The sequence below is a fragment of the Arvicanthis niloticus genome, chromosome 3 (genome assembly GCF_011762505.2).
Source record: "Arvicanthis niloticus isolate mArvNil1 chromosome 3, mArvNil1.pat.X, whole genome shotgun sequence".
Classification (NCBI taxonomy): Eukaryota; Metazoa; Chordata; class Mammalia; order Rodentia; family Muridae; genus Arvicanthis; species Arvicanthis niloticus.
The window spans coordinates 64,780,829-64,800,669 of NC_047660.1; the positions used below are offsets into that span (position 1 = coordinate 64,780,829).

The following is a 19,841-nucleotide window of genomic DNA, read 5'->3' on the forward strand; positions in this document are numbered from 1 at the left end:
TGGGCACAAACTCCTTTGCTGACATTTAAGGTCCTTTGTGGTCTGGCTTCAAATCTTTCCCGTGCTCCTCTCTTACCCTCCTCTTCGTGTCCCTGAGGTTTCCATCCAAATGCACAACCATCTGGTCCCTCACTGGCCCTGTGTGTTTCCCTGCATGTTTAAATCCGAACTGCTCTATGCACGGGCACCACAGGCCTTCTTACTGACTCCTGCCGACCGACATCCCTGCCTTGCATCGCACATGGCTCTGCCCGCTGTCTCCCTACATCTTCTCTGCTATGGTTCCATCTCATCTGTGCTGAATTGCAGGGTTAAAGCTAGAACCAAAGCATGTAATGCATAGGATCTCTGTCCTGTTGTTTACTGGGTAACTTGCAGGCGAGCTACAGCAAAGGTGTCCTCTACTGTGAAGCAGACAGCACTGCCTTATAAGGTCTTTAAGGAACTAACAAAGTTAAATCTATTCCTAAGGATAACTCCATTATTTGCATTCCCACCCCATCCTCCACTGGGCAGCCCTACTCCCTAGCTACAGGGACTTAGGAAGTACCTCACCTCTCTTTACCAGTTTGTAGGACGCTACATGTGGTGGGTTGGAGGCCTGGCTCTCCAGCACTCAGGTAGCTGAACTAAATGTCTAGAGAGGTGAGGAGAGCTGCTGCCTCTGCTCTCTTTGTTCAAACTCATGGCTCAGGCAGCAGCAGGCGTGGGTGTCCCCAGGGGAGGCAATGACAGCTTCAGTTCTCACACGGGCTTTGCAGGTGACAGCTGGAGCTGTGGGGCCCTGACAGGGAAGGCAAGAGCCCACCCTAACATGCCCCAGCTAATGGGCATCCCTGGGGGACACAGTCTCCACCTTGAACTAGCCCAAGTCAAAGCAGAGTGACTCTGGACCTCTCCACCTGGTCCCTGCAGGATGAAGAGGATACAAAGTTGGGACCTGGGCCCAGATCCTGGGACTCTGCCAGATCACCTCTGGGTCTGTTTCTCTCCAGATCTGTTGTCCTACTATTGTTAGGGGCCTGTCCCAGGACCAAGCCAGCCCCAGACCTTTCCTAAAGATGTCCAGTCCTTGCTTCCAGGCTCTCCCAAGTTCTCCTGCCTGTAACAGAAGCTTTCCTTCACGTCTCCTCTGGGCACCACCAGAACAGAAAGCCAAGATAAACATAGTGCAATAGAAAAAAAATTTTTTTTATTGGAAAGGGGAATGGGTGGCCCTTGCTGGTACCTCCTAGTCCCTGGCCAAAGGGGTTGCCAGCACTCAGCTCAATCTTAGGGCATCTTAAATGCAGAGTCTGCCCACATCTTCACGTCAATAACCTTAAAGGAATTGTGCCATACTAGAATGGTAGGTCAGAGTCCAATTTCAAGAATGACTTCCAGCCCTTTCTTTTAAGAACTTCTTAAGGGCAAAGTGGACCAGGATAGAGGATAAGAGAACATTTCCAGTTATCTCTGGAAGAGTCATCTCTGGGTTTTTACCTTTAAAACTTGCTTAAAGGTAAGGCATGTTCAGAGTACTAAAGAGGTCAACTCCATCCAGGAGGCTACAAAGCACTTTTCCGGTTCTAGCTTTTGGAGTCTCTTTCCGGGAGAGGTGGCTTCTTGCAAGTTAATAATAACAGTAAAAAAAATACCTTGCAGCACGGATTTCTTCCCTGACTTGCAGGTCTTGAGGTGCTGTGAGTGGTCGGTCGGCTGGTCAGACCAGGAGAGGTGGTGGACCTACCAGCTACCCGGCCCCGCCTCCCGCTCACACCAGGGCATCCTGGGTATTTTTGGTTTCCTAGACGGACAGGAGTGGGGTGAGGGGGCGAGCGGAGGGCACGGTGACCATGGCGACTGCAGTGACCATGGCGACCGTGGCTCAGAGCACAGAGAGGTCGTGACACGACCTGGAGCGTTGCTTAAAGAACTTGGCGTTGCGCGGCACCAGGTTGGCGAGGAAGCGCTTAGCTTTCTTGGTGAGGCTTTCGCGGCGCGTGGGTGGCGCGGGGCCGTCGGGGCTGCTAGGTTCGGGTCGCTGGCCCCCGGCATGACCCCGGCCCCGCCGCAGCCTGATCTGACGCACAGCGCCCTCGAAGAGCTCTCGAGTGTTGTGGTGGAGAGCGGCCGACGTCTCTATGTGCTTGCAGCTCAGCGTCCCGGCCAGATGGCGACCCTCTGTAGGAAGAGAGCAGCAGCTCAGGCGCCTGCTGGGCAGCTTTGCCCGTGACTAGGGTGGGCTCGCACAGGTGGGGCGGGAAATGGGAAAGGGACCACTGAATCCCAACTTAGAACTGGGCTAGGATCCTAAGGCGGAGGTTCGAAAGGGTGGACAAGGTGCCCAGGAGGAGTAGTGAGGCTAGAGAAGGACCTCAGAAGCTGGGTAGTGGGGTTCTTCCCTGACCCACCAGTGACTCACGCACCAAAAGGCCTCCTGGAGATTTCAAGTACAGAATAAGTTCAGAATACACACCCTCCAGCGATACCTCCCGGGAGCGGGCCAGGTCACTCTTATTTCCAACAAGGATGACAGGTAGGTCGTGGTGGGGCCTCCCAGCCCGGAGCCGAAGAAGGGTCTCTGGAACTTTGGAGAAGCTTCGTCGGTCTGTGACTGAGAAGACGATGAGAAAGGCATCCCCCGTCTGAAGGCAATGGTCCTGTAGCCATCCTCCTGCATCTTCCTGCAGATGAGCAAAGAACCATGAAATGCTAGGGCTAGATGCATTGAGACGGCCTAGAACCTGTATCTCAACCGACCAGGGACCAGGAACCGACTGTGAGAGAGGCCACTTGCTCAGGACTAGGAGCTAGTTAATGGCAGAATTTCAATGCTCAGGGGCCTTGTGGAGGATGGAGGAGTTAGTGATGTGAACCCCACGCGGGAGAACTGGAGAAACAGGATCTCATAGTAGGTTAACCATCTGCTTTCTTAGACTTAGAAGGCTGCTAGGACTATGGAGGGGCTGGGGATGTAGCACAATTGGTAGAACGCTTGCCTAGTATGCACAAAGGCCTGAGTTCTGTCCCTAGTATGTTGTAAGCCTGTAATTCCCCACACAGCAGGCTAAGGCAAGAGGAGAGGAGTGTTGTGAGTTCCAAGTCGCTGTGGGCTACAGTATGAGGCCCTGTTCCCCCAAATAAAGAACTAAAAAAAAAAATTTTTTTTTAAAGTAACAGAATTTAGCCTCTCTTTTCCATAGCACTATTATGTTCAAGCCTTCAGAAGCCCTTCACTCTCCTTCACATACCATAGAGACCTCTGGTCCTGTCACATCAGCCTTTCAGGCCGAAGAATTTATAAATGGGTCAGTTTCTGTGTATTTAACCTGACTTGAAGCTGAAGGGTTTGTCAAATTCAGATTCTAACTTTTGTCTGAGCCAAAAGGTCCTAGGAAAGTGGTGGGTATCACAACCGTGAGCCAGGATAGACATGCCAAGGTGCCAAGGTGAGACGCAGTAATGCAGAGTCATTGCTAGCCATGGTTGGAGCCAGGATGGGCAATGCCAGCAGCTCCAGCCAGACTGCTCTTCCCCAGTCCCTGCAGAGTCACAGCCACATCTTAGTTCTCACCTGTTCCCAGATGTCATAGACAATTAAAGTCACTTCCTCTTTGTCCACCATGATCCGTCTCTCATAGGTGTCCTCTGTTGGGAAAGAAGGGACAGAACATGAGGCCGTTCCCCAACACGAGTGAGACCTGGCATCCAGGAACACCTCCCAACATCAGGGATTTCCTCCAGGGATGATACTTCATAGAAAGCACTGGAGACATCTCTCTTAGATTCTGTCCTCCAGGGACTGTTCACCACACAAACACTTTCATACCTGACTAGAGCCCTCCAGGGTACCCCCAAATACCTGAGTTCTCCATCTCATGAGCATTGTCTCCCTGGAGACCTCCAAAAGTGCCCGCTAGAGTGCTCTTGCCCACGCCACTCTCCCCCACGAGCATGACCTTAAAGACGCCATCTTTTTGGGCAAGGGCTGCCTCCCCTGAGCCCAGCGAGTCAGAGGAGCTGGAGGAGGAGGCCTGAGGTGGCCAGTCAAGCTCATCTACAGCTTGGGCCCGCCGAAGCTGGTGTTTGTAGGGCACGGGCATACTTCCTCTTCGTCTGGGGACCCCAGGAGCAGGAGGTGGACCACTCCGGTCCAACTCTGCCAACAGTTTCTCTGGCTTCTGTTTCAGAAGTGTAGTATCTGCTTCTAGAGAGGGAGAAAAGGAAACCATGGGTGAGGTATATCCAGACATCCAATGAGGGGTTAATTTAGGCTGCTTCTTCAGAGGCCCAGCTACACCCAGCTAAAGACCATGACCCCCAAAAGAACTGAGAATCATTAGTCTATCCTCATGTACTAAAATTCCCCTGAAACTCAAAGGGATGAACTTTCAAGGAGCCGGCATGATAGTTTCCCATGTTGATCCTAGCTACAACAAGTTCAAAACTTGTGTCACCGAGGAAGGTCCTATACACAGGGTTACACACCACTCACATCTTACATTGTCATAGGCACACCCCTATACTAGGCCTAGTGGGTTGGGAAGCTATATCTTTCCACTAGTGGGCCCTGCCTCCTATTTCTTATTGCACCCCAGTCCCCAGACTGGCAGGTGTAGGCAGAATCAGAAACTTCACAGGGGCCTTATTCCTAGGTCTGGGGGAGGGGGGCTAGAGAAGGGGAGTGCACTGTTTCCTGTGTCCCCGTAGGTAGGTGAGCATCGCATGGGTGTGTGTTTGTGTGTGAGAGAGAATCCTCCTGGATCCTTGCCTGTCCTGGCGAGTGGGAGAGAATGTTGTGTTTGTGGGGAGGTAGCCGTGGAGAGTGTGTGTGAGGAGGAGGACAATTCAAGGGTTGGGGTAACTAGAGGAATAACAACAGACACAACAAAGGGGGACGAAGCGAGTCTATAAATAGCACAGGATCAATATTTGGCAGGCAGCCAAAGATGGAGCTAGAAGAAGCCCTTACAACAGGTCCCCAGGGAAGACCTTTGCTGGGGATTCCTTGGTTTGTGGGCTGTTTCTTTTCTTTCCCCTTCCCTCTTGACTCTCGCTGCCTAACAGGGATGAGGTTAACCTAGGGGCCAAGTGCCAGTTTCTTTGGCAAAGCCCCAGGAGCGTTGGGGGAGGGGCACCTGGGCAGCTTTCCCCCTCCCCCTTGGCTGTCCGGACCTTAAAAGTGCAGGGGTCTCCTTTGCCGCATTTGCTCTTCCCTTCGTTGGACCCTGCCCAGACCTTTCCACCAAGGCTTCAGCTACCCCACCCATCGATTCAGCCACATCCTACTCCCCTTAGCCCTCACCTGGTGTGGGTGTCCCTAGTGGGGAGGCCTGGCGGCTGCTGGAAGAACAAAGTGCTACGGTTTCTGTGTCCGTGTCCATTTCGGTGTCAAGGTCCGTGTGCATCGGCGTGCATGTGCGAGTGCAGCCCGGCGGCTCAGAGCACCGGTTCCTCACTCAGCAGCACTGTCAGCTTTTCCCTTTAAATACTGCCCCCCCCATCCAGTCCCCCCCCCCCCATCCCCGCTCTAGACACCTGGGGAAATTGCCCCGCCTCCTGATGAGGTCACATATGCTAATGAGCAGTGATGTAAGCGGGATTCCCTCCTTCTGTCTCCCTCCTTTTTCTTTGTGTCACTTCCCTCTGGGAGCATACTCCCTGCATAGGCACAGCTTGGCACACAAGTAGAACAGAGCAGTCTGAGGGACGGAGGAGGTTTCAGAGTGCAGTGTGGATGGAGGCAGGGGGCTGGGGATAAAGGAGTTGAGAGTGGCAGGAGGCAGGGACCCCGAGAGCCAGAGGACTTTTGCTCCAGGGTCCAAGACTATAAGCCTGTGTGTTGTTTCCAGTCCCCACCCCACCGTCCAGCTCAGGGTGGGTGTTCAGTGGCTAAAGAGTGTGACAGACTGACGAAAGGCTAACTGGAAAGACAGAAATAAATCAAGGGATGGCGAAGCTGGGGAATGGCCACTCTCCTGTCAAGGTCCTTCACCCTGCCTCTTCTGGAGTAAGAGCTACAAAGGTCCTCAGGCAGGCGGCTGAGAGCTCTGAGGAAGGAAGCCTCGGTGCAGCGTTTTTTGCTGTCACCGGCTCTCTCCGCTAGGTCGTCGGCACAGCCACTGTTAATCAATGGGCAGGCAGAACCGGCAACTCCTGACTGTTCCTTGTCTGCCCAGCTTCCTTTTTTCTCTGGTTCCCATCAGCCTCCTTCTACCTACCCCGTGCCTCTCTGCTTCACCCTATTTTGTCAAGTACCTGCCTATGTTAACTCTCTTCTTTTTCATGACTAAGGTTTAGAAGGGTTGGTGGGTGGCCTGTCCCCAAAGCACTCTTGCAAAGTGTCACCTTGTATGATTCCCACCTTTATATTCCCAATGCCAAGACAACCCACCATTTCTAAACAAAGCTGCTCACTTTCTCTTAAATATCCGCAACCTTCTTTTATTGGTGATATATTCTGCCATTCTCAGCAAATTTCTCCCATGGAAGAAACTACAAGTAATCCTGGGAATATGTGTAGTACCACTTAATCTGGAGATCAGCCCCTGAGCAGGATCGGAAGGGGCTGACAGAACTTAACTCCACAGACCCTTCAGTCTCCACTCAAAGCCTATTGTTCTGTTTCACTTCTCTATTGCTGTGATAAAACCCAGAAACAACCTTGGAAGGAAAGTTTTTTTTGGGTAACAGGTTACAGTGCATCACCAGGGGAAGCCAAGGCAAGAACACAGGAAAGGAGCTTGGCCAGAAATCATGCTGAGTTCTGGATACTCAGCTAACTTTCTTATGTAGCACAGGGAGGGCCCTTGCCCAGAACTGCCTATGTTGGGCCAGGACCCATACCAACTAGCAATCAAGAAAATGCCCCACAGACATGGCCATAGACTAATCTGGCAGAAGTCATTCCTTGATTTAGGTTTCCTCTTCCCAGGTGTCACTTTGACAACTGAAACTAATGTGATACTTACTTTATTCATAAGTTTGCTATACTGAGTATATTCTGTAATAGATGTATACTTGGAGCACTGACCTTGGTAGCCATGGTTTCTAATTACTCCTTAGCCTTTTGTAACATCTCCCCCCCCCCCCCCACGACAGGATTTCTTTGCATATCCCCGGCTGTCCTGGAACTCTGTAGACCAGGCTGCCTGTCTCTGCCTCCCGAGTGTGGAGATTAAAGGATGTACACCCCCGTGGACATTACCACCCAGCACCATTTGGAAAGTTTTATGTTTCAGGTTTGTGTGTATGTCATGTGTGTAAGCCACATGTATGTAGGTGCCTACATAGGCCAGGAGATGGTGTCAGATCCTGTGGACCTTACGCTATTGGCAGTTGCGATCTGAGTGCACGCCAGGTCCTCTGGAAAAGCAGCAACTTTTCCAGACTTTTAACTTCTGAGGTACCTACCTCTCAGCATCCAGCTCCCAACGGGCGAGTGTGAGAGTGTGTGTGTGTGTGTGTGTGTGTGTGTGTGTGTGTGTGTGTGTGTGACTGAATCTTGCCTTAGCAATTCTGTTCCTCAGGCTGTCCTTGAACTCATGGTGATCCTTTTGCCTCAGCCTCCTGAATGCTAAGGTTTGACACATTTGTATTTTTTATTTTTTGCCTTTATTTTTTGTGTATGTGTGTGGACACACACGTGTAGCTGCACTCATGTGGAGAGAGGTCAGAGGACAACTTTGGAGCTCCTCTCTCCTTCCACTCTGCGAGGTGTGGTGATTGAACTCAGGCCGGGTAGCAAGTGCCTTTACCCAGTGAGCCATCTCACCAGCCCTGTTTTAGCTTTTATAATTTTATTATTTTTTGAAGTTCTGGGAATTAAATCCAGGACATTATTCAAGTGAAATAAGCCTGATACCACCGAGATACTTCTCCAGCTCTGGTTTTGAAGTTTAAACCGTAGTTGGGCATGGATGGTGACACATCTGTAATCTCTCTACTCTACGTCAGTGGCTCTCAGCCTTCCGAATGCTGCATTGCTTTATACAGTTCCTTGTGGTGAGCTGACCTTCAACCATAAAATTATTTTCATTGCTGCTTCATCTTACTTGTAATTTTGCTACTGTTATAAATTAATTGTAATGTAAATATCTGTATTTTCCTATGGTTTTAGGTAACCCCTGTGTAAGGGTTGTTCGAACCCCAAAGGGTTTGAAGTGGATAGGAGGCCTGCCCTATCTAGTAAGATCCTGTCTCAAAACTAATCTCAGAAGACTCACCATAAAGAGGCTGGCTGAAATCTGTTTAGAAACATTTGGAAGGCAGCATTAGGAATATAGCTCAGTGGTAAACACGGACTCAACTAATCAGCGAAGAACTGCTGTTCTGAAGGCTGAGGCAGAGTATGGAGTTGAGAGACCAAGCCTGGCCTATCAAGTAAGATCCTGTCTCAAAACTGAACTCAGCAGACACCCTACCAATGCAAGTTTTACTTATCTGCAAAGCTGACTTGGTGCTTGGATTCGTTTCTCTGATGCTACGTAAGATTGAATCAAAAGCTGCAGCCCCTGGCAAGCTTCCCACTGGGATTATTGCCTCTTTCTGCCAGTCTTGGACCACAGGAGCAGCATGGGTTTCACTGAACAGCCTTCTCCACTGCACTGAGAGGGGCTAGAAATGTCTGTTGCTGAACACCCACCCCACTCTGTATTTTCTCATTCCCTTCTAAGGACCTCCATGGGGGTCCCACACACCCGAGTCTGGGCCTCTTAGTGGTATCTCCCCACTCTATTTAAAAGGGACTCATGCTACATTTTGAATCTAGAATAAGCCTCAGAGATCCAGCCCTTTGCCCTTTGAAGCAGTGGGACTTAGTGGGATGTTTTAAGTTACTGGGCGTGGCTTCTGTCCTGGCTAGTTTTATGTCAACTTGACACAAGTTGGAGTTATCTGAAAGGAGAAAACCTCAGTTGAGAGAATGCCTCTAGAAGCTCCAGGTATAGATGGAAATTTAATTCAGTGGTAGAATGCTTGCTTGGCAAGCCCAAGGCCCTAAATTCAGGCCTCAGCTCTGGGAGTGAGGGTGAAGTCCAACTGTAAGGCATTTTCTTAATTAGGGATTGATGGGGAAGGGACCAGCCATTGTTGGGTGTAGTCATCCTTGGGCTGGTGGTCTGGGATTCCACAAGAAAGCAGGCTGAGCAGGCCATGATGGACAAGCCAGGAGCTGCATTCCTCCATGGCCTCAGTATCAGCTCCTGTTACCAGGTTTTGCCCTGCTTGAGGTCCTGTCCCAACTTCTAATGATGAACAGCAATGTAAATGTGTAAGCAAATAAACCCGTTCCTCTCCGATTTGCTTTTGCTCATCATGGTGTTTCATTACTAAGTAACTAGGCCAGCCTCTAAGGGGAATGTGGCACCCTGCCTGGCCTCTTCAGTGCCCCCTACAGTTCATATTAGAGAATGGCTTTACTGTGCCTTGAGTTTCAGCCCGATTTGTGATGTGGTGCTCCCTGCACCAACCAGCATCATAGAACAAAACTTCCAGAACTGTGAGCAAAGTAACTGAGACAGAGTGATGCTTTGTAGCTTAGGCTGGTATTGAACTCATGACAATCCTGCCTCAGCCTCCTTTGCATTTGTTAAGACTGTGTGCATACCTCTGCCTTCTTTTTATAAGTTGGTTGTCTCTGTTGTTTCCTACAGTAGCAGTAACACTACTTTTTCCCCCTTGGACCCTGGTCAAAGTAAATTTGCACTGTTGGTAAAGTGTGTGCCTATTGTATTAGTCAGGGTTCCCTGGAAGAACTAGTCAAGTTGATAGCCTAGATTAACTTACAGGCATGAAGCCCTGGCTTCAATCCACAGCACTGGACAAGCAACCTGGTATGGTGTTACATGCCTGTAATTCCAGCCCTTGGTGGGCCTAGGAGACTCTTTTTTTAAAAAAAAAAAAAAAAAAAGGAAACCTTAGTGAGCACATCTGCTTCCTTATATTGTCTGTGCCAGGTCAATTTCCCTTCCCACCTACCCTGGGGTTCCACTGTGGTTGGCAAAAGCAAAGTTCTTGCTTGCATCAGAATAGGATAAACTGCTATGTACACGTACAATGACCTATAAGCCCAGCCCAACATGCTGATGCACCCCAACCAGGATCCCTCTCTCTGTCCAAGGTGCAAATACCCAAGGAAGGGAAAGGCCTTGGGGAGGTGGAGGGATTAAGGTATCAGTAAGCAGGGTCAGAGGTGGCTACAGTGAGAGATCAGGCAGCTTCACTTCATTCTCTCCCCCCCCACCCCCACACTCCCCCCCACCCCAAAGTCTGCCTGGGTAGCCTTGGCTGTCCTGGAACTCACGCTGAACCACTTGTGCCATTTTTGCTTGAAGGGTCCAAGGATTATCTTGGGAGGAGGGCCCAAAAAGAAAAGTGTGAGATCCCTAGCCTGGCAGCAATCTCTGGTGAGAGTGAGGTCAAAGCTTAGGGTTTCCCTGATCCAAGTTGTTGACAGTCCTCAGAGGGGAGAGCCTGGGAAAGCCAGTTTCCTAGGGACTTGTAGGGAATGCTGACTTTTCTCTGAGGCTCTGGGGTAGCTTCTGTCATCAGCCAGGGTTACAGTACTTCTCCCATCTCAAACCCTCACCCACCATCCCCAGCACTTTGGCTCTGACCTCTCCTTGGGCTTCACTGAGGTTGGGTCTAGCTTCTGTGTTTTAATCTGCTTCTCCTGCCTGGAATTCGGCTTACCGTTGACAGCATGGTTGAGAACTCAGTTGGGGCCCTCCTCCAGGAAGACCCCTTAGATTTGGTCAGTCGTGCCAGTAATTTCACAACCTCGAATTCTTTCCTTCTGCTTCTCTACCTGCTTTGAAGGACCCAGATGGAGACCTCACCTCTCTTGCCTGGCTGGGGTGGAGTGCCAGTGGCTCCCAGGTTTTACCCAGGAACAGACTGCTGCTGTGATCTGTGCTCTGAGAGCATTCTATAAACAGAACCCTTCTTGACTTCGCGGCTCAGCTGGCTCTGAACTGGGCTTGCACTGAGTTCAGGCTTGAGGCTCAGCCTGATGTCAGTCAGTATAGGGCTGGGTCCTGGTGAACGAAGCGGAGAAGGTTATTTATTCCTCAGGGTTCCCTGCATGGTCCTGCCTTCTAAGTAGCACAAAAAGGAAAGGGGAGCGGTTGAGAACACACTGGAGGAGAGCAGAAGCAGAAGGCTGAGCCATAAGCTCTGGAGAAGCAAGCACAGTGAGAGGCAGAGATGGGTGGAGGTAGGATGCAGGTTCACAGCTGATTTACCAAGGGCTGAAATTTATGATTCCTTTATTTTTGTCAAATTGATTTCCTGGACAATGATGCAGCTAAGAGGCAAAAGCACTTACTTGTGTCCTCTAAGTGGGCCAGGCACCACAGGGACGGAAGCTGGCCAACCCCCAACACCCCCACCCCCGCCTCAGGGACTAGGTCTCCAGCCAACCAGTCTAGTAGTTAAGGCCACTTTTGGGTGGAAGTTGAAAAGAACGGAGTGTCCAAGCCTGTGATCCTTTTGGCATCTTTCTGAACACAGCCACCTGGACAGCAGGCTGGGCAGAGGGTGGTGGTGAAGTCTTGTCATACACAGAAGGTGCGCACAGTCAACGCTCTTCCCGCCAGAGGGACACTAACTTTATGTGCTACATAGATCAGTGGGGAAGCTGAACCACTTCCAAGGACCAAACCATTGTGTCTAGAGTCCCTCAGGCAAGCAGTGGCTCATCCTCTGCCTCTACCACCCAGACTTCTGGCTCAGCCAGTGGCATTAACAACACATCATCTTCATCCTCTGGGGACAGGACTGTTGTGTGAGTTCCAGTTTGGGTCCAAGTGGGGCCTGGGGGCCACAGGCTGGGTAGAAGGCGGCCTCGTAGGACCTGGACAACTCCAGACAACAGTGATGATTCTACAGGCATGGAGGGTAGTGGCCCTGGAGGCTCAGAGACAGTAGCAAGGGCTGGAAGTGTGCTTGGGGTTGGGATGGGAGTCTTTATGGGCAGTGGAGGAGCCTGCTCCCCATCCTGGCCCCCTACTGCCCCATCCTCACAAGCCTGGCCTGTACTGTCATCCAGGACCTCAGAGGGAACAGAAGGTGTGACCTGGGATCTGGTCTCAGGTGCCCGAGATGGGGTATTAGTTCGAGGAAGCAGGCCCCAACGACGAAGACGGCGAACCAGACGACGAACTGAGCGGCCACGCTGGCGTCGGCGGCCCCCTGAAGTACCTCCTGGAGTCATATCCTGGCGTAAGATCTGAAGCAGAGAACGTAGGTTCCCCAGCACAGAGTTCTGCAAGGAGAGGGGGCAGACATCAGAATCAGGGGCCAGAAGGCTAGGTAGGAAACAAGGCTGGCACCATGAGGTACAAGGTTGGAAGAACGACTTACATCATTAGGGTTCTCTGTGGGGAAGTCTTCTACAGGTGGGATGGCACCCTGGGCAATAAGCTGCCCATAGGAAGGGGGTGCCTGTTGCTGCACAATCTCAGCCTCCATCCGGGAGAGGGGGGCAAAGATGCTAGAAGAAAGGAGAATCACTCAGATATAAGTCACTCACAGTGAGGGCAATGTGCCTCTTCCCTCCATTCCCAGGCCAGTTCTGTCCAGTCATGTCCCTCCTTCCTAGAGACTACTCGCAGGAGCCGATTGTAGGAACCATTCCTTAAGGTGGGCCTGCTCAGTGTCCAGGAACTGCATGGGTCCCATCTCACCCTCAGTCCCGACTCCTGCACTGCCAGCCCCCCTTCAACTGACCTGTACTCCTGGGTGCGAATGGCATAGAGTTTGCAGGTGCAGCCGAGAGCGATGACCAGCAACAGGCCACATACCAGGCTGCCGATGACCGCTGCTGTGATGACTTTTCGGGGCAGGGTGTAGGGGCAATCCCACTCATCACTGCCATCAGTACAGTCTGGCTGGCCGTCACACACCCATGTCTCATACACACACTTCTCATCCCGGCACCGGAAGTTGCCAGGCTGGCAATGCCGGCAGCGCCTCTCATCCGCTCCATCAGCGCAGAACGTCTGGTAGTTGCAGCGATCGGCAGGCAGGTAGCAGGCTGTGGCACCAGGGGTGCCGGCAGCTCCGCAGGGGAAGTGCCCCGGTGGGCAGCCAGGGCAACCCTCCTCATCTGTGCCATCAGCACAGTCCCATGAGCCATCACAGCGCTGTGCCTCGCTATAGCAACGCTCGCCTAGATTTTCACTAGCCCCCAGGCCCGAGCCCAAGCCGCAGGGTCTGTCCCAAGGTAAACAGTAGCCCCGAACATGGTAGGTAGCATTAAAGCCCCGGCCACTGCTCCAAGCAACTGTGTGGTAGGACACAACAGCTTGACCAGACAGGGTCTCCACAGTGACAGCCTTGCCGTTGCTGAAGTGGGTGAGACTACGCAGCAGTCGAGGGGTCTCAGGTGGCCCAGCACCATCATACACATGCACGGCATCTCCATAACTCAAGTCCAAGGCTGTGAAGCGCACTGCCAGCCTCCGGCCGTCATGGGGGTCCAGCAGCCACAGGCAGGACTGCGGGTGGGAGACTGAGGCCAGGTGTGAATATCCAGGGGAAGAAAAGACCCCATAAAAGTCCTCCAAGGTGAGATTGCAGGCCAGAGTTGGCGCAGGGGCTGGATTGAGGTTAGGGAATGGATCTGAGCTGCAACCTGCCTCATCAGAGCCATCACCACAGGCATCGATCCCATCACAGCGCTGAGCTGCTGGTATGCAGCGGTGGTTCAGGCACTGGAACTCTTCCTGCAGGCACAGTAGCCAATCTGCAGAGGCACCAAGAGACAGGGAAGTGCCAGAACTCCCAGGCTCCTTGCCTCTTCCCCGGGACTCCCACTTCTTCATTGATCCCAAGGTACTCCCTGTTCAGCCTACCTTGACTGTAAGTCAGCAAGAAGCCCTGGCCCATGGGTGCTCTGGCCCCAGTATAGATGTATGTAATGGTAACATTGCCCCCTGGTAACTGCAAAGGGCCAGCAGGGGCCTCACACAGGGAGATTGATGGCTGCAGAGGGGAGTGCAGGATTAAATGCTCTGAGCCACAGGCCAAGCGCAGCTTCTGGAACCTACGAGGTACAGAAGAGTAAGACATGAGATGCTCTAGAGTTTTGCTCACCCCCTCCCCTCCTGAGGACGGGTCCCTAGTAGCCCCAGGAAACACAAAGGCTTCCTTCCCAATGATTCAAAGAGCCAAGTGAGAACTCAGCCAATCCTTTAGCAGTAAAATATAATCAATGAAGAAAGTTCCAACAGAGGTGCCATCAGACCACAAGACCCTTCCTAGAGTCCTCTGAGAGAAACGATGTGCTCAGGGACCAAGGAGAGACCAGGATTACTACTCTGCAGTTGTTGTGACCCAAGCACAGTGCCCAGCAGCTACCTGACAAAATGTATTAGTTCAATTAACCACAACAGCTCAGCTCTACGAGCGATGAGGAAAATCTGAGATCCTCATGGCTGGCCCATGGGCCAACACAGCCTCTTTTTAGATTGTTCTCTCCTTTATATACCTTTCTGGATAAATTCTTTGGTGTTTTGTTTGTTTATTTTGTTTTGAGATAGGGTTTTTGTGTGTGTGTGTGTGTGTATGTAGCCTTGGCTATCCTGGAACTCAGGACTTAGACTAGGCTAGCCTCGAACTCACAGAGATCTGCCTGCCTCTGCCTGAGGGCTGTTATCAAGTGCAATGTATGAGACAAACTGCCAGCTGACATGGGTCCCAATGAGGAGACTTAGGGGTACAGGGCTGGGACTGTTACTTAGAGACAGAGTGCTCTCATCGAGGATGTGTGAAACCCTGAGTTGCTTCCCAGTCCTGAAAGCAAAATGAACAAAACCAAAACTACACAAAAACCCCAACCAACCAACAAATGAAAAACAACAACAACAAAAAAAACCCCAAACAAAAAACAAAAAAAAAAAAAAAAAAAAAAGAAAGAAAGAAAGAAGAAGAAATAAAAAGAAAAAAGAAAAAGGAATACTAGGCATAGTGACTCCACAGGAAAACTCAACATTTGGGAGGATGAGACGGAGCACAAACTTAAGGCCAGCCTGGGCTGCACAGTGAAACTGTCTCAAAACAGAAGAAAAAAAAAAAAAAAAAAAAAAAAAAAAAAAAAAAAGGAGAGGATACACAATGGGAAAGGACGGGAAAGGGAAGGCAGGGAGGGGAAGAGTAAGGATGAGCAGTGCAATGCAGAAAGGCAGACCCAGAGAAAGTTTATTTTGCTAGGAACTGAACCCAGGACTTCTGCACACTCCACACAAGCGTTCCACCAATGAGCTAGTAATACAGTCCTGACCCTGGGGAAGGGTCTATGCTGATGAACAAGTGGGCCATGCTATGGACTGCGGGGCTCATCACAAGTCTAGCTCAGTCCAGAACAGTTTCTAGAATCCTCTGGAAATGGCCAGTCGCCAAGCTAAACATTCACTACAGCTTAGCTTCCATGTACCACTCTAGCCTAGAAACCAAGCCTTTACAGTAGACCCAGCCAAACCAAATTCTAGTCTGCTGACAAGGATGGAAATACATAGAGAAGTGATCTAAGGCTTTCGCAGAGTGAGAGGGGAGGGACAGTAGAGAGAAATGGGGACTTGCCTTGTTTCTCACCTGACAGTTACTGTCTGTTCCTTGCTGCCCAGAATAATCCAGGTGCAGTTGGCAGGGGAGCTTCGGCTGTCCCGGCCTAGAGGCCTCTGTAAAGTGCCTTGTACATCCGAGAGCACTGCTGGGGGTGCCTCACAAGCTGGAGGGAGAAGGTGGGGCCACTGGTAGAGTTCTTTAACATTCTTCCTCCCCTAGATACCTCTGGATGCTTCAAGAAGGCAAAGACCCCACCCACCAGTTATAGCCAACTGGTCCTCCTCTTCATTATTTTTCTTAAAGACAAAAATCTTTTGTAGCCTAGGCTATCCTCAAAGTCACTATGTAGCTGAGGCTAGCCTTGAACTGATCCTCCTGCCTCTACCTCCCAAGCGCTGGGAATATAGGAGTTGGTTACTCCATCCCTTCTCCATATTCTTTATACGCCATATTAAATATTAACACTATAAGTAATGTTAATATAGGCTTTGTGCCAGCCATGGGGTTAGTAGGCAAAGGAAATACTGTTTCTATTCTCAGGAAGACCTTACCACTAGCTATGAAGACAAAATACTGATATTACACATGAAAAATGAGATGGTTCATGACAACTACCAGGTGCGAGTTCATGTTGGGCCTCAGTTTCCCTTCCTGTAAAGTAATGGAGGATACCTATTCTAAAATTACAGCAGATTCCAGGATCCAGGAGAGAGAGTCTTTCTCTTGGGTGCATCTTCATTCCCATGCACCAGAACCCTAGGAACTCCCTCTACTTACCAGAATTTGGGAAAGTGATCCGGTCTGGGCGAGCCAGAGCACCTCCTAGAGGGGGATCGAGAAAGGGCAGCAGAGTGAGTCAAGTTTTCTTCACCTGGGCAACTCCAGAGAGAGGCCCATCTGAGACTTCCGGACAGTTTATAGGAAGGGTAGAGGAGCCGGAAGGAGGTGCGTGACCTCGCGGTAAGGTCGCCTTCCCTAGCTGAGTGGGAGGGACAGTGTGGGACAGCCCGAGAGGAGGCCGAGGCTAGACGGGGCGGCGGTCGCAGGGGTCGTGGGTCGCCAAGGAAGTCGCGGGACGGCGGACAGTGACACCGGGGCGGGGACTCTTACCGAGGAGGAGGAAAAGAAGGGGGAGGGCCGATAGCATCCTGGGTCGAACAGGGGTGCCGGCAGGGTCCAGGGGCGCCGCTTGTCTACCTGGCAGGAAACTCCGCTCCGGGTGGGGGCTGCATAGCCCTGAAGCGACCCAGGCTCGGGATGCCAGGGCTGGACGCACAGCGAAGAGGAACAGGGGTGACGCCTCTTGCCAACTTCAGAGTTGATCGCTCCTTACCGGTGCCCGGCGGTGCTCGCCCGGAAGGCCGCGATCGCCCGGGCCAGGCCCGGCCGCACCTGCCGAGCTCGACGCTGCGTCCTCAGCAGACCAAACTTTGTGGATTGTCCGTCCCCGAGCCGGCGCGGGGCTCGGTCCCCGTGGCCCTTAGGGGAGCGGGACGGCGGCTTTGCACAGCTCGCGGTGCCCAGTGGACCCCGGCCGAAGCCCAGCAGCCGGCGACGAGGGGCGCGGCCAGCCTAGCCCCACCCCTGCCAGTCACCGCGCGGCCACGCCCACCCGCGCTCAGCCCTTTTCCGGGTTGCTTTTGCCATCAGGCTTTGGATAGTCCTTTGCTTGCCGCCTGCGTTATCTTTCGGGATGTGTCTTGTCAAAGGACGTCTGTTTTACCCGCCGTAACTGTTAAGTGTCTTTGGACCCTTAAATTCTCAGTACTTTTTCTTGACCTAACGCCTGAGATCCGGTAGCACTTCTGGTAACAAGCCTTTCCTGAACCAATTACCAGGAGCTATTATAATTATCTGTTACAATGTTTATTTATCACTCCCGCCCCCGCCTCAGCTTTGGAAACTGACACTTCCTGTAGGCTGAGGCCTAGGCTGGGTACCTTTGTCCCAACAGTGTTGCTTGCTCCCCTGCTGAGATCCAGTAAGAACGCAACGAATGGTAAATACATAATATGGCTTCACTTGCTGGTTTGAGGAACTTGAGAAAATTACTCCTCCGTTCAGCAGTCCTGTAAAATTGAGGGTCTTGATAGTGCGACTCCCTCCTATGGTACTTGTGAACATTTAGGGTAATAATGCAGATTGAGCCCTAAGCACGTTGTGAAGTGCTTCTATCCAATAGCAACAATTATTCTCAGTCATAGGGTGGTATTATTAAATTTTGTGGGTTACCGGCTTTCTGTGGCACAGGTGGGTAATATTTACAAAGAATAACAAATTGAATTTTTTTCACATTTCAGGGTTATACCTAAGTACATTTAGTACACATATAGTAAATATTTAACAGCGAGATGTTTGTTCCTCTTGTCAACGGTCCTGTGAGGTAGATTCTATGGTCACATCCATTTTACAGATAAGGAAGTGCTGGCATGGAGAAGTTCAGTAATATGTTCCTCTAATCTGAAAATTCAAATCTGAACGGCTCCCACAATTTTAAACTATTTGAGCACCAACATAGTGCCATAGGTGGGAAATTTCGTACAGTGAAGCTTTGTTTCATCTGCAAAATTGCTAAAAATACTGATTGAATTTATCTTCAGGTTACTTGTGATGTGTACATGTGATGTACATGGTTAAATTCCATCTACTGGTGTGTTGTGGCATACATTGTAGTGTGTGTGTGTGTCTGTGTCTGTGATTAAAATAAATGTCAACAATTATTTTCAGTGCTTCTAGGATCACTCACCATCTGCTAGGCATTATTCATAGCATTTTGCATATATTATCTCATTGAAAGGTGACCACACCTCTGAGAAGTCAGTGTTGGAAACTGAGTCACAAATAGTTGAGATAACTTGTTTCTAAATCAAACTCTTAGCATATAAAAGAGCTAGACTCAGACAACAAGACTCAGTCAAGTTGTCTGGGCCAGACTCCCTGCTACTAAGTGTGACATGGTAGATTCTAAAATCCTCAGATCAAAGACTTTGTTTTAGGGAGGGTTTCCTGTATCATGGGCTGGCTTTGAACTCCTGATTCTCTTGCCTCTACTTCCAAGTGATGGGATCATAAACATGTTACCATGTTCAGCTAGAACCAGGATTTTAACACCTAACTACTTTTTTTTTTTTTTTTTTTTGGTTTTTCGAGACAGGGTTTCTCTGTGTAGCCCTGGCTGTCCTGGAACTCACTCTGTAGACCAGGCTGGCCTGGAACTCAGAAATCCGCCTGCCTCTGCCTCCCAAGTGCTGGGATTAAAGGTGTGCACCACCACTGCCCGGCCTAACTACTTTCTAGAATAGATTTTATGTAAAAACAGCTGGTCATTTTGGTGTATACCTTTAGTTCCAGCACTCAGGAGGCCAAGGCAGGTGGATCTTTATGTGTCTGAGACCTGTCTGGTCTACCTAGTAAGTTCCAGGTAAGCCAATACTACGAAGTGAGGGCCTGTCTCAAATACAAAAACACTAGACTGGGGCTAGAGAGATGGCTCAGTGGTTAAGAGCACTGTCAGCTCTTCCAGAGGTCTTGAGTTCAATTCCCAGCAACCACAACCATCCGTTTGGGGATCTGATGCCCTCTCTGGTGTACTCACATTCATGAAATAAATAAATCTAAAAAAAAAAAAAAAAATCCCAAAACACTATTTGTAAATAAAGAAAGAGGTTATATCTGCCAACTATTCACCTGCTTTGAGATTCATTGTGCAACTTTGTGCAAACTACATTTCCCAGGCTTCCTTTCAGAATAATCTCTTTGGGGGAAGATTGGGGCAGGGAGGAGGAAGGAGGATCCAGATGTACCCTACACCCCTGCTTTAACTTTGGGTGGAGCAGGAGCTATCAGTCTGCCATGGTTTCAGCTCTGGCTGGGTAGCTTAGCCTCCAGCCGCTCTGGCTTTACTACTTCCTTCCCTTCTTCCTTCCTCAGCTTCTCCTGAGTTTCTCAGCATCTCCTTTTAGTGTTTTGGCAATTTTGCCTTATCTGTACATATTTCTTTCATACATTCTCAACTTCTTTTTTCCCACCCAAGATTTATTTTTGTGTATGTGAGTATGACGTAGGTGTGTGTGTGTGTGTTTGTGCCATGTCAAGTGTAAGTGCATGTAGAGGCCAGAAGAGGACATCAGATCCCCTGTGGCTGGAGTTAATGTGCAATTGTAGGTTCCCTGATATGGGTGCTGGGTATTGCCCTCTGGAAGAGCAGCAAGCACTCCTAATTGCTGAGCCATCTCTCTAGCTCCTTTTTTTTTTTTTTTTTTTTTTTTTGTGTGTGTGTGTGTGTGTGTGTG

General features: G+C 50.4%; 2 protein-coding genes across 2 annotated transcripts; both read right to left on the reverse strand.

The window, feature by feature from the left end:
- Positions 1-1,171: 1,171 nt before the first annotated feature.
- Rem2 (RRAD and GEM like GTPase 2) lies at positions 1,172-5,466 on the reverse strand. The gene is made up of 5 exons (XM_034498612.2): positions 5,288-5,466; positions 3,845-4,189; positions 3,557-3,630; positions 2,459-2,666; positions 1,172-2,163 (listed from the first exon to the last, which is right to left on the reverse strand). Exons 1-5 carry the CDS (start codon positions 5,388-5,390, stop codon positions 1,868-1,870), a joined length of 1,026 nt encoding a protein of 341 aa, XP_034354503.1. The 5' UTR covers positions 5,391-5,466; the 3' UTR covers positions 1,172-1,867.
- Positions 5,467-11,232: 5,766 nt separating this feature from the next.
- On the reverse strand, positions 11,233-17,129 carry Lrp10 (LDL receptor related protein 10). The gene is made up of 7 exons (XM_034498042.2): positions 16,660-17,129; positions 16,327-16,371; positions 15,577-15,712; positions 13,839-14,029; positions 12,712-13,729; positions 12,346-12,475; positions 11,233-12,247 (listed from the first exon to the last, which is right to left on the reverse strand). Exons 1-7 carry the CDS (start codon positions 16,694-16,696, stop codon positions 11,663-11,665), a joined length of 2,142 nt encoding a protein of 713 aa, XP_034353933.1. The 5' UTR covers positions 16,697-17,129; the 3' UTR covers positions 11,233-11,662.
- Positions 17,130-19,841: the final 2,712 nt, after the last annotated feature.

Bases quoted from the DNA above. Each gene is read 5' to 3' on its own strand.
- Rem2 (XM_034498612.2), bottom strand. From the start codon at position 5,390: ATGCACACGGACCTTGACACCGAAATGGACACGGACACAGAAACCGTA. The intron at 2,667-3,556 runs GTGAGAACTAAG...GCTCATCTGCAG, and splicing joins TCTATGACATCTGGGAACAG to GAAGATGCAGGAGGATGGCT. The intron at 2,164-2,458 runs GTGTGTATTCTG...CTCTTCCTACAG, and splicing joins CCGGGAGGTATCGCTGGAGG to AGGGTCGCCATCTGGCCGGG.
- Lrp10 (XM_034498042.2), bottom strand. From the start codon at position 16,696: ATGCTATCGGCCCTCCCCCTTCTTTTCCTCCTCCTCG. The intron at 15,713-16,326 runs GTAAGTAGAGGG...TTCTCCCTCCAG, and splicing joins GATCACTTTCCCAAATTCTG to CTTGTGAGGCACCCCCAGCA. The intron at 12,248-12,345 runs GTAAGTCGTTCT...CTCTCCTTGCAG, and splicing joins CCACAGAGAACCCTAATGAT to AACTCTGTGCTGGGGAACCT.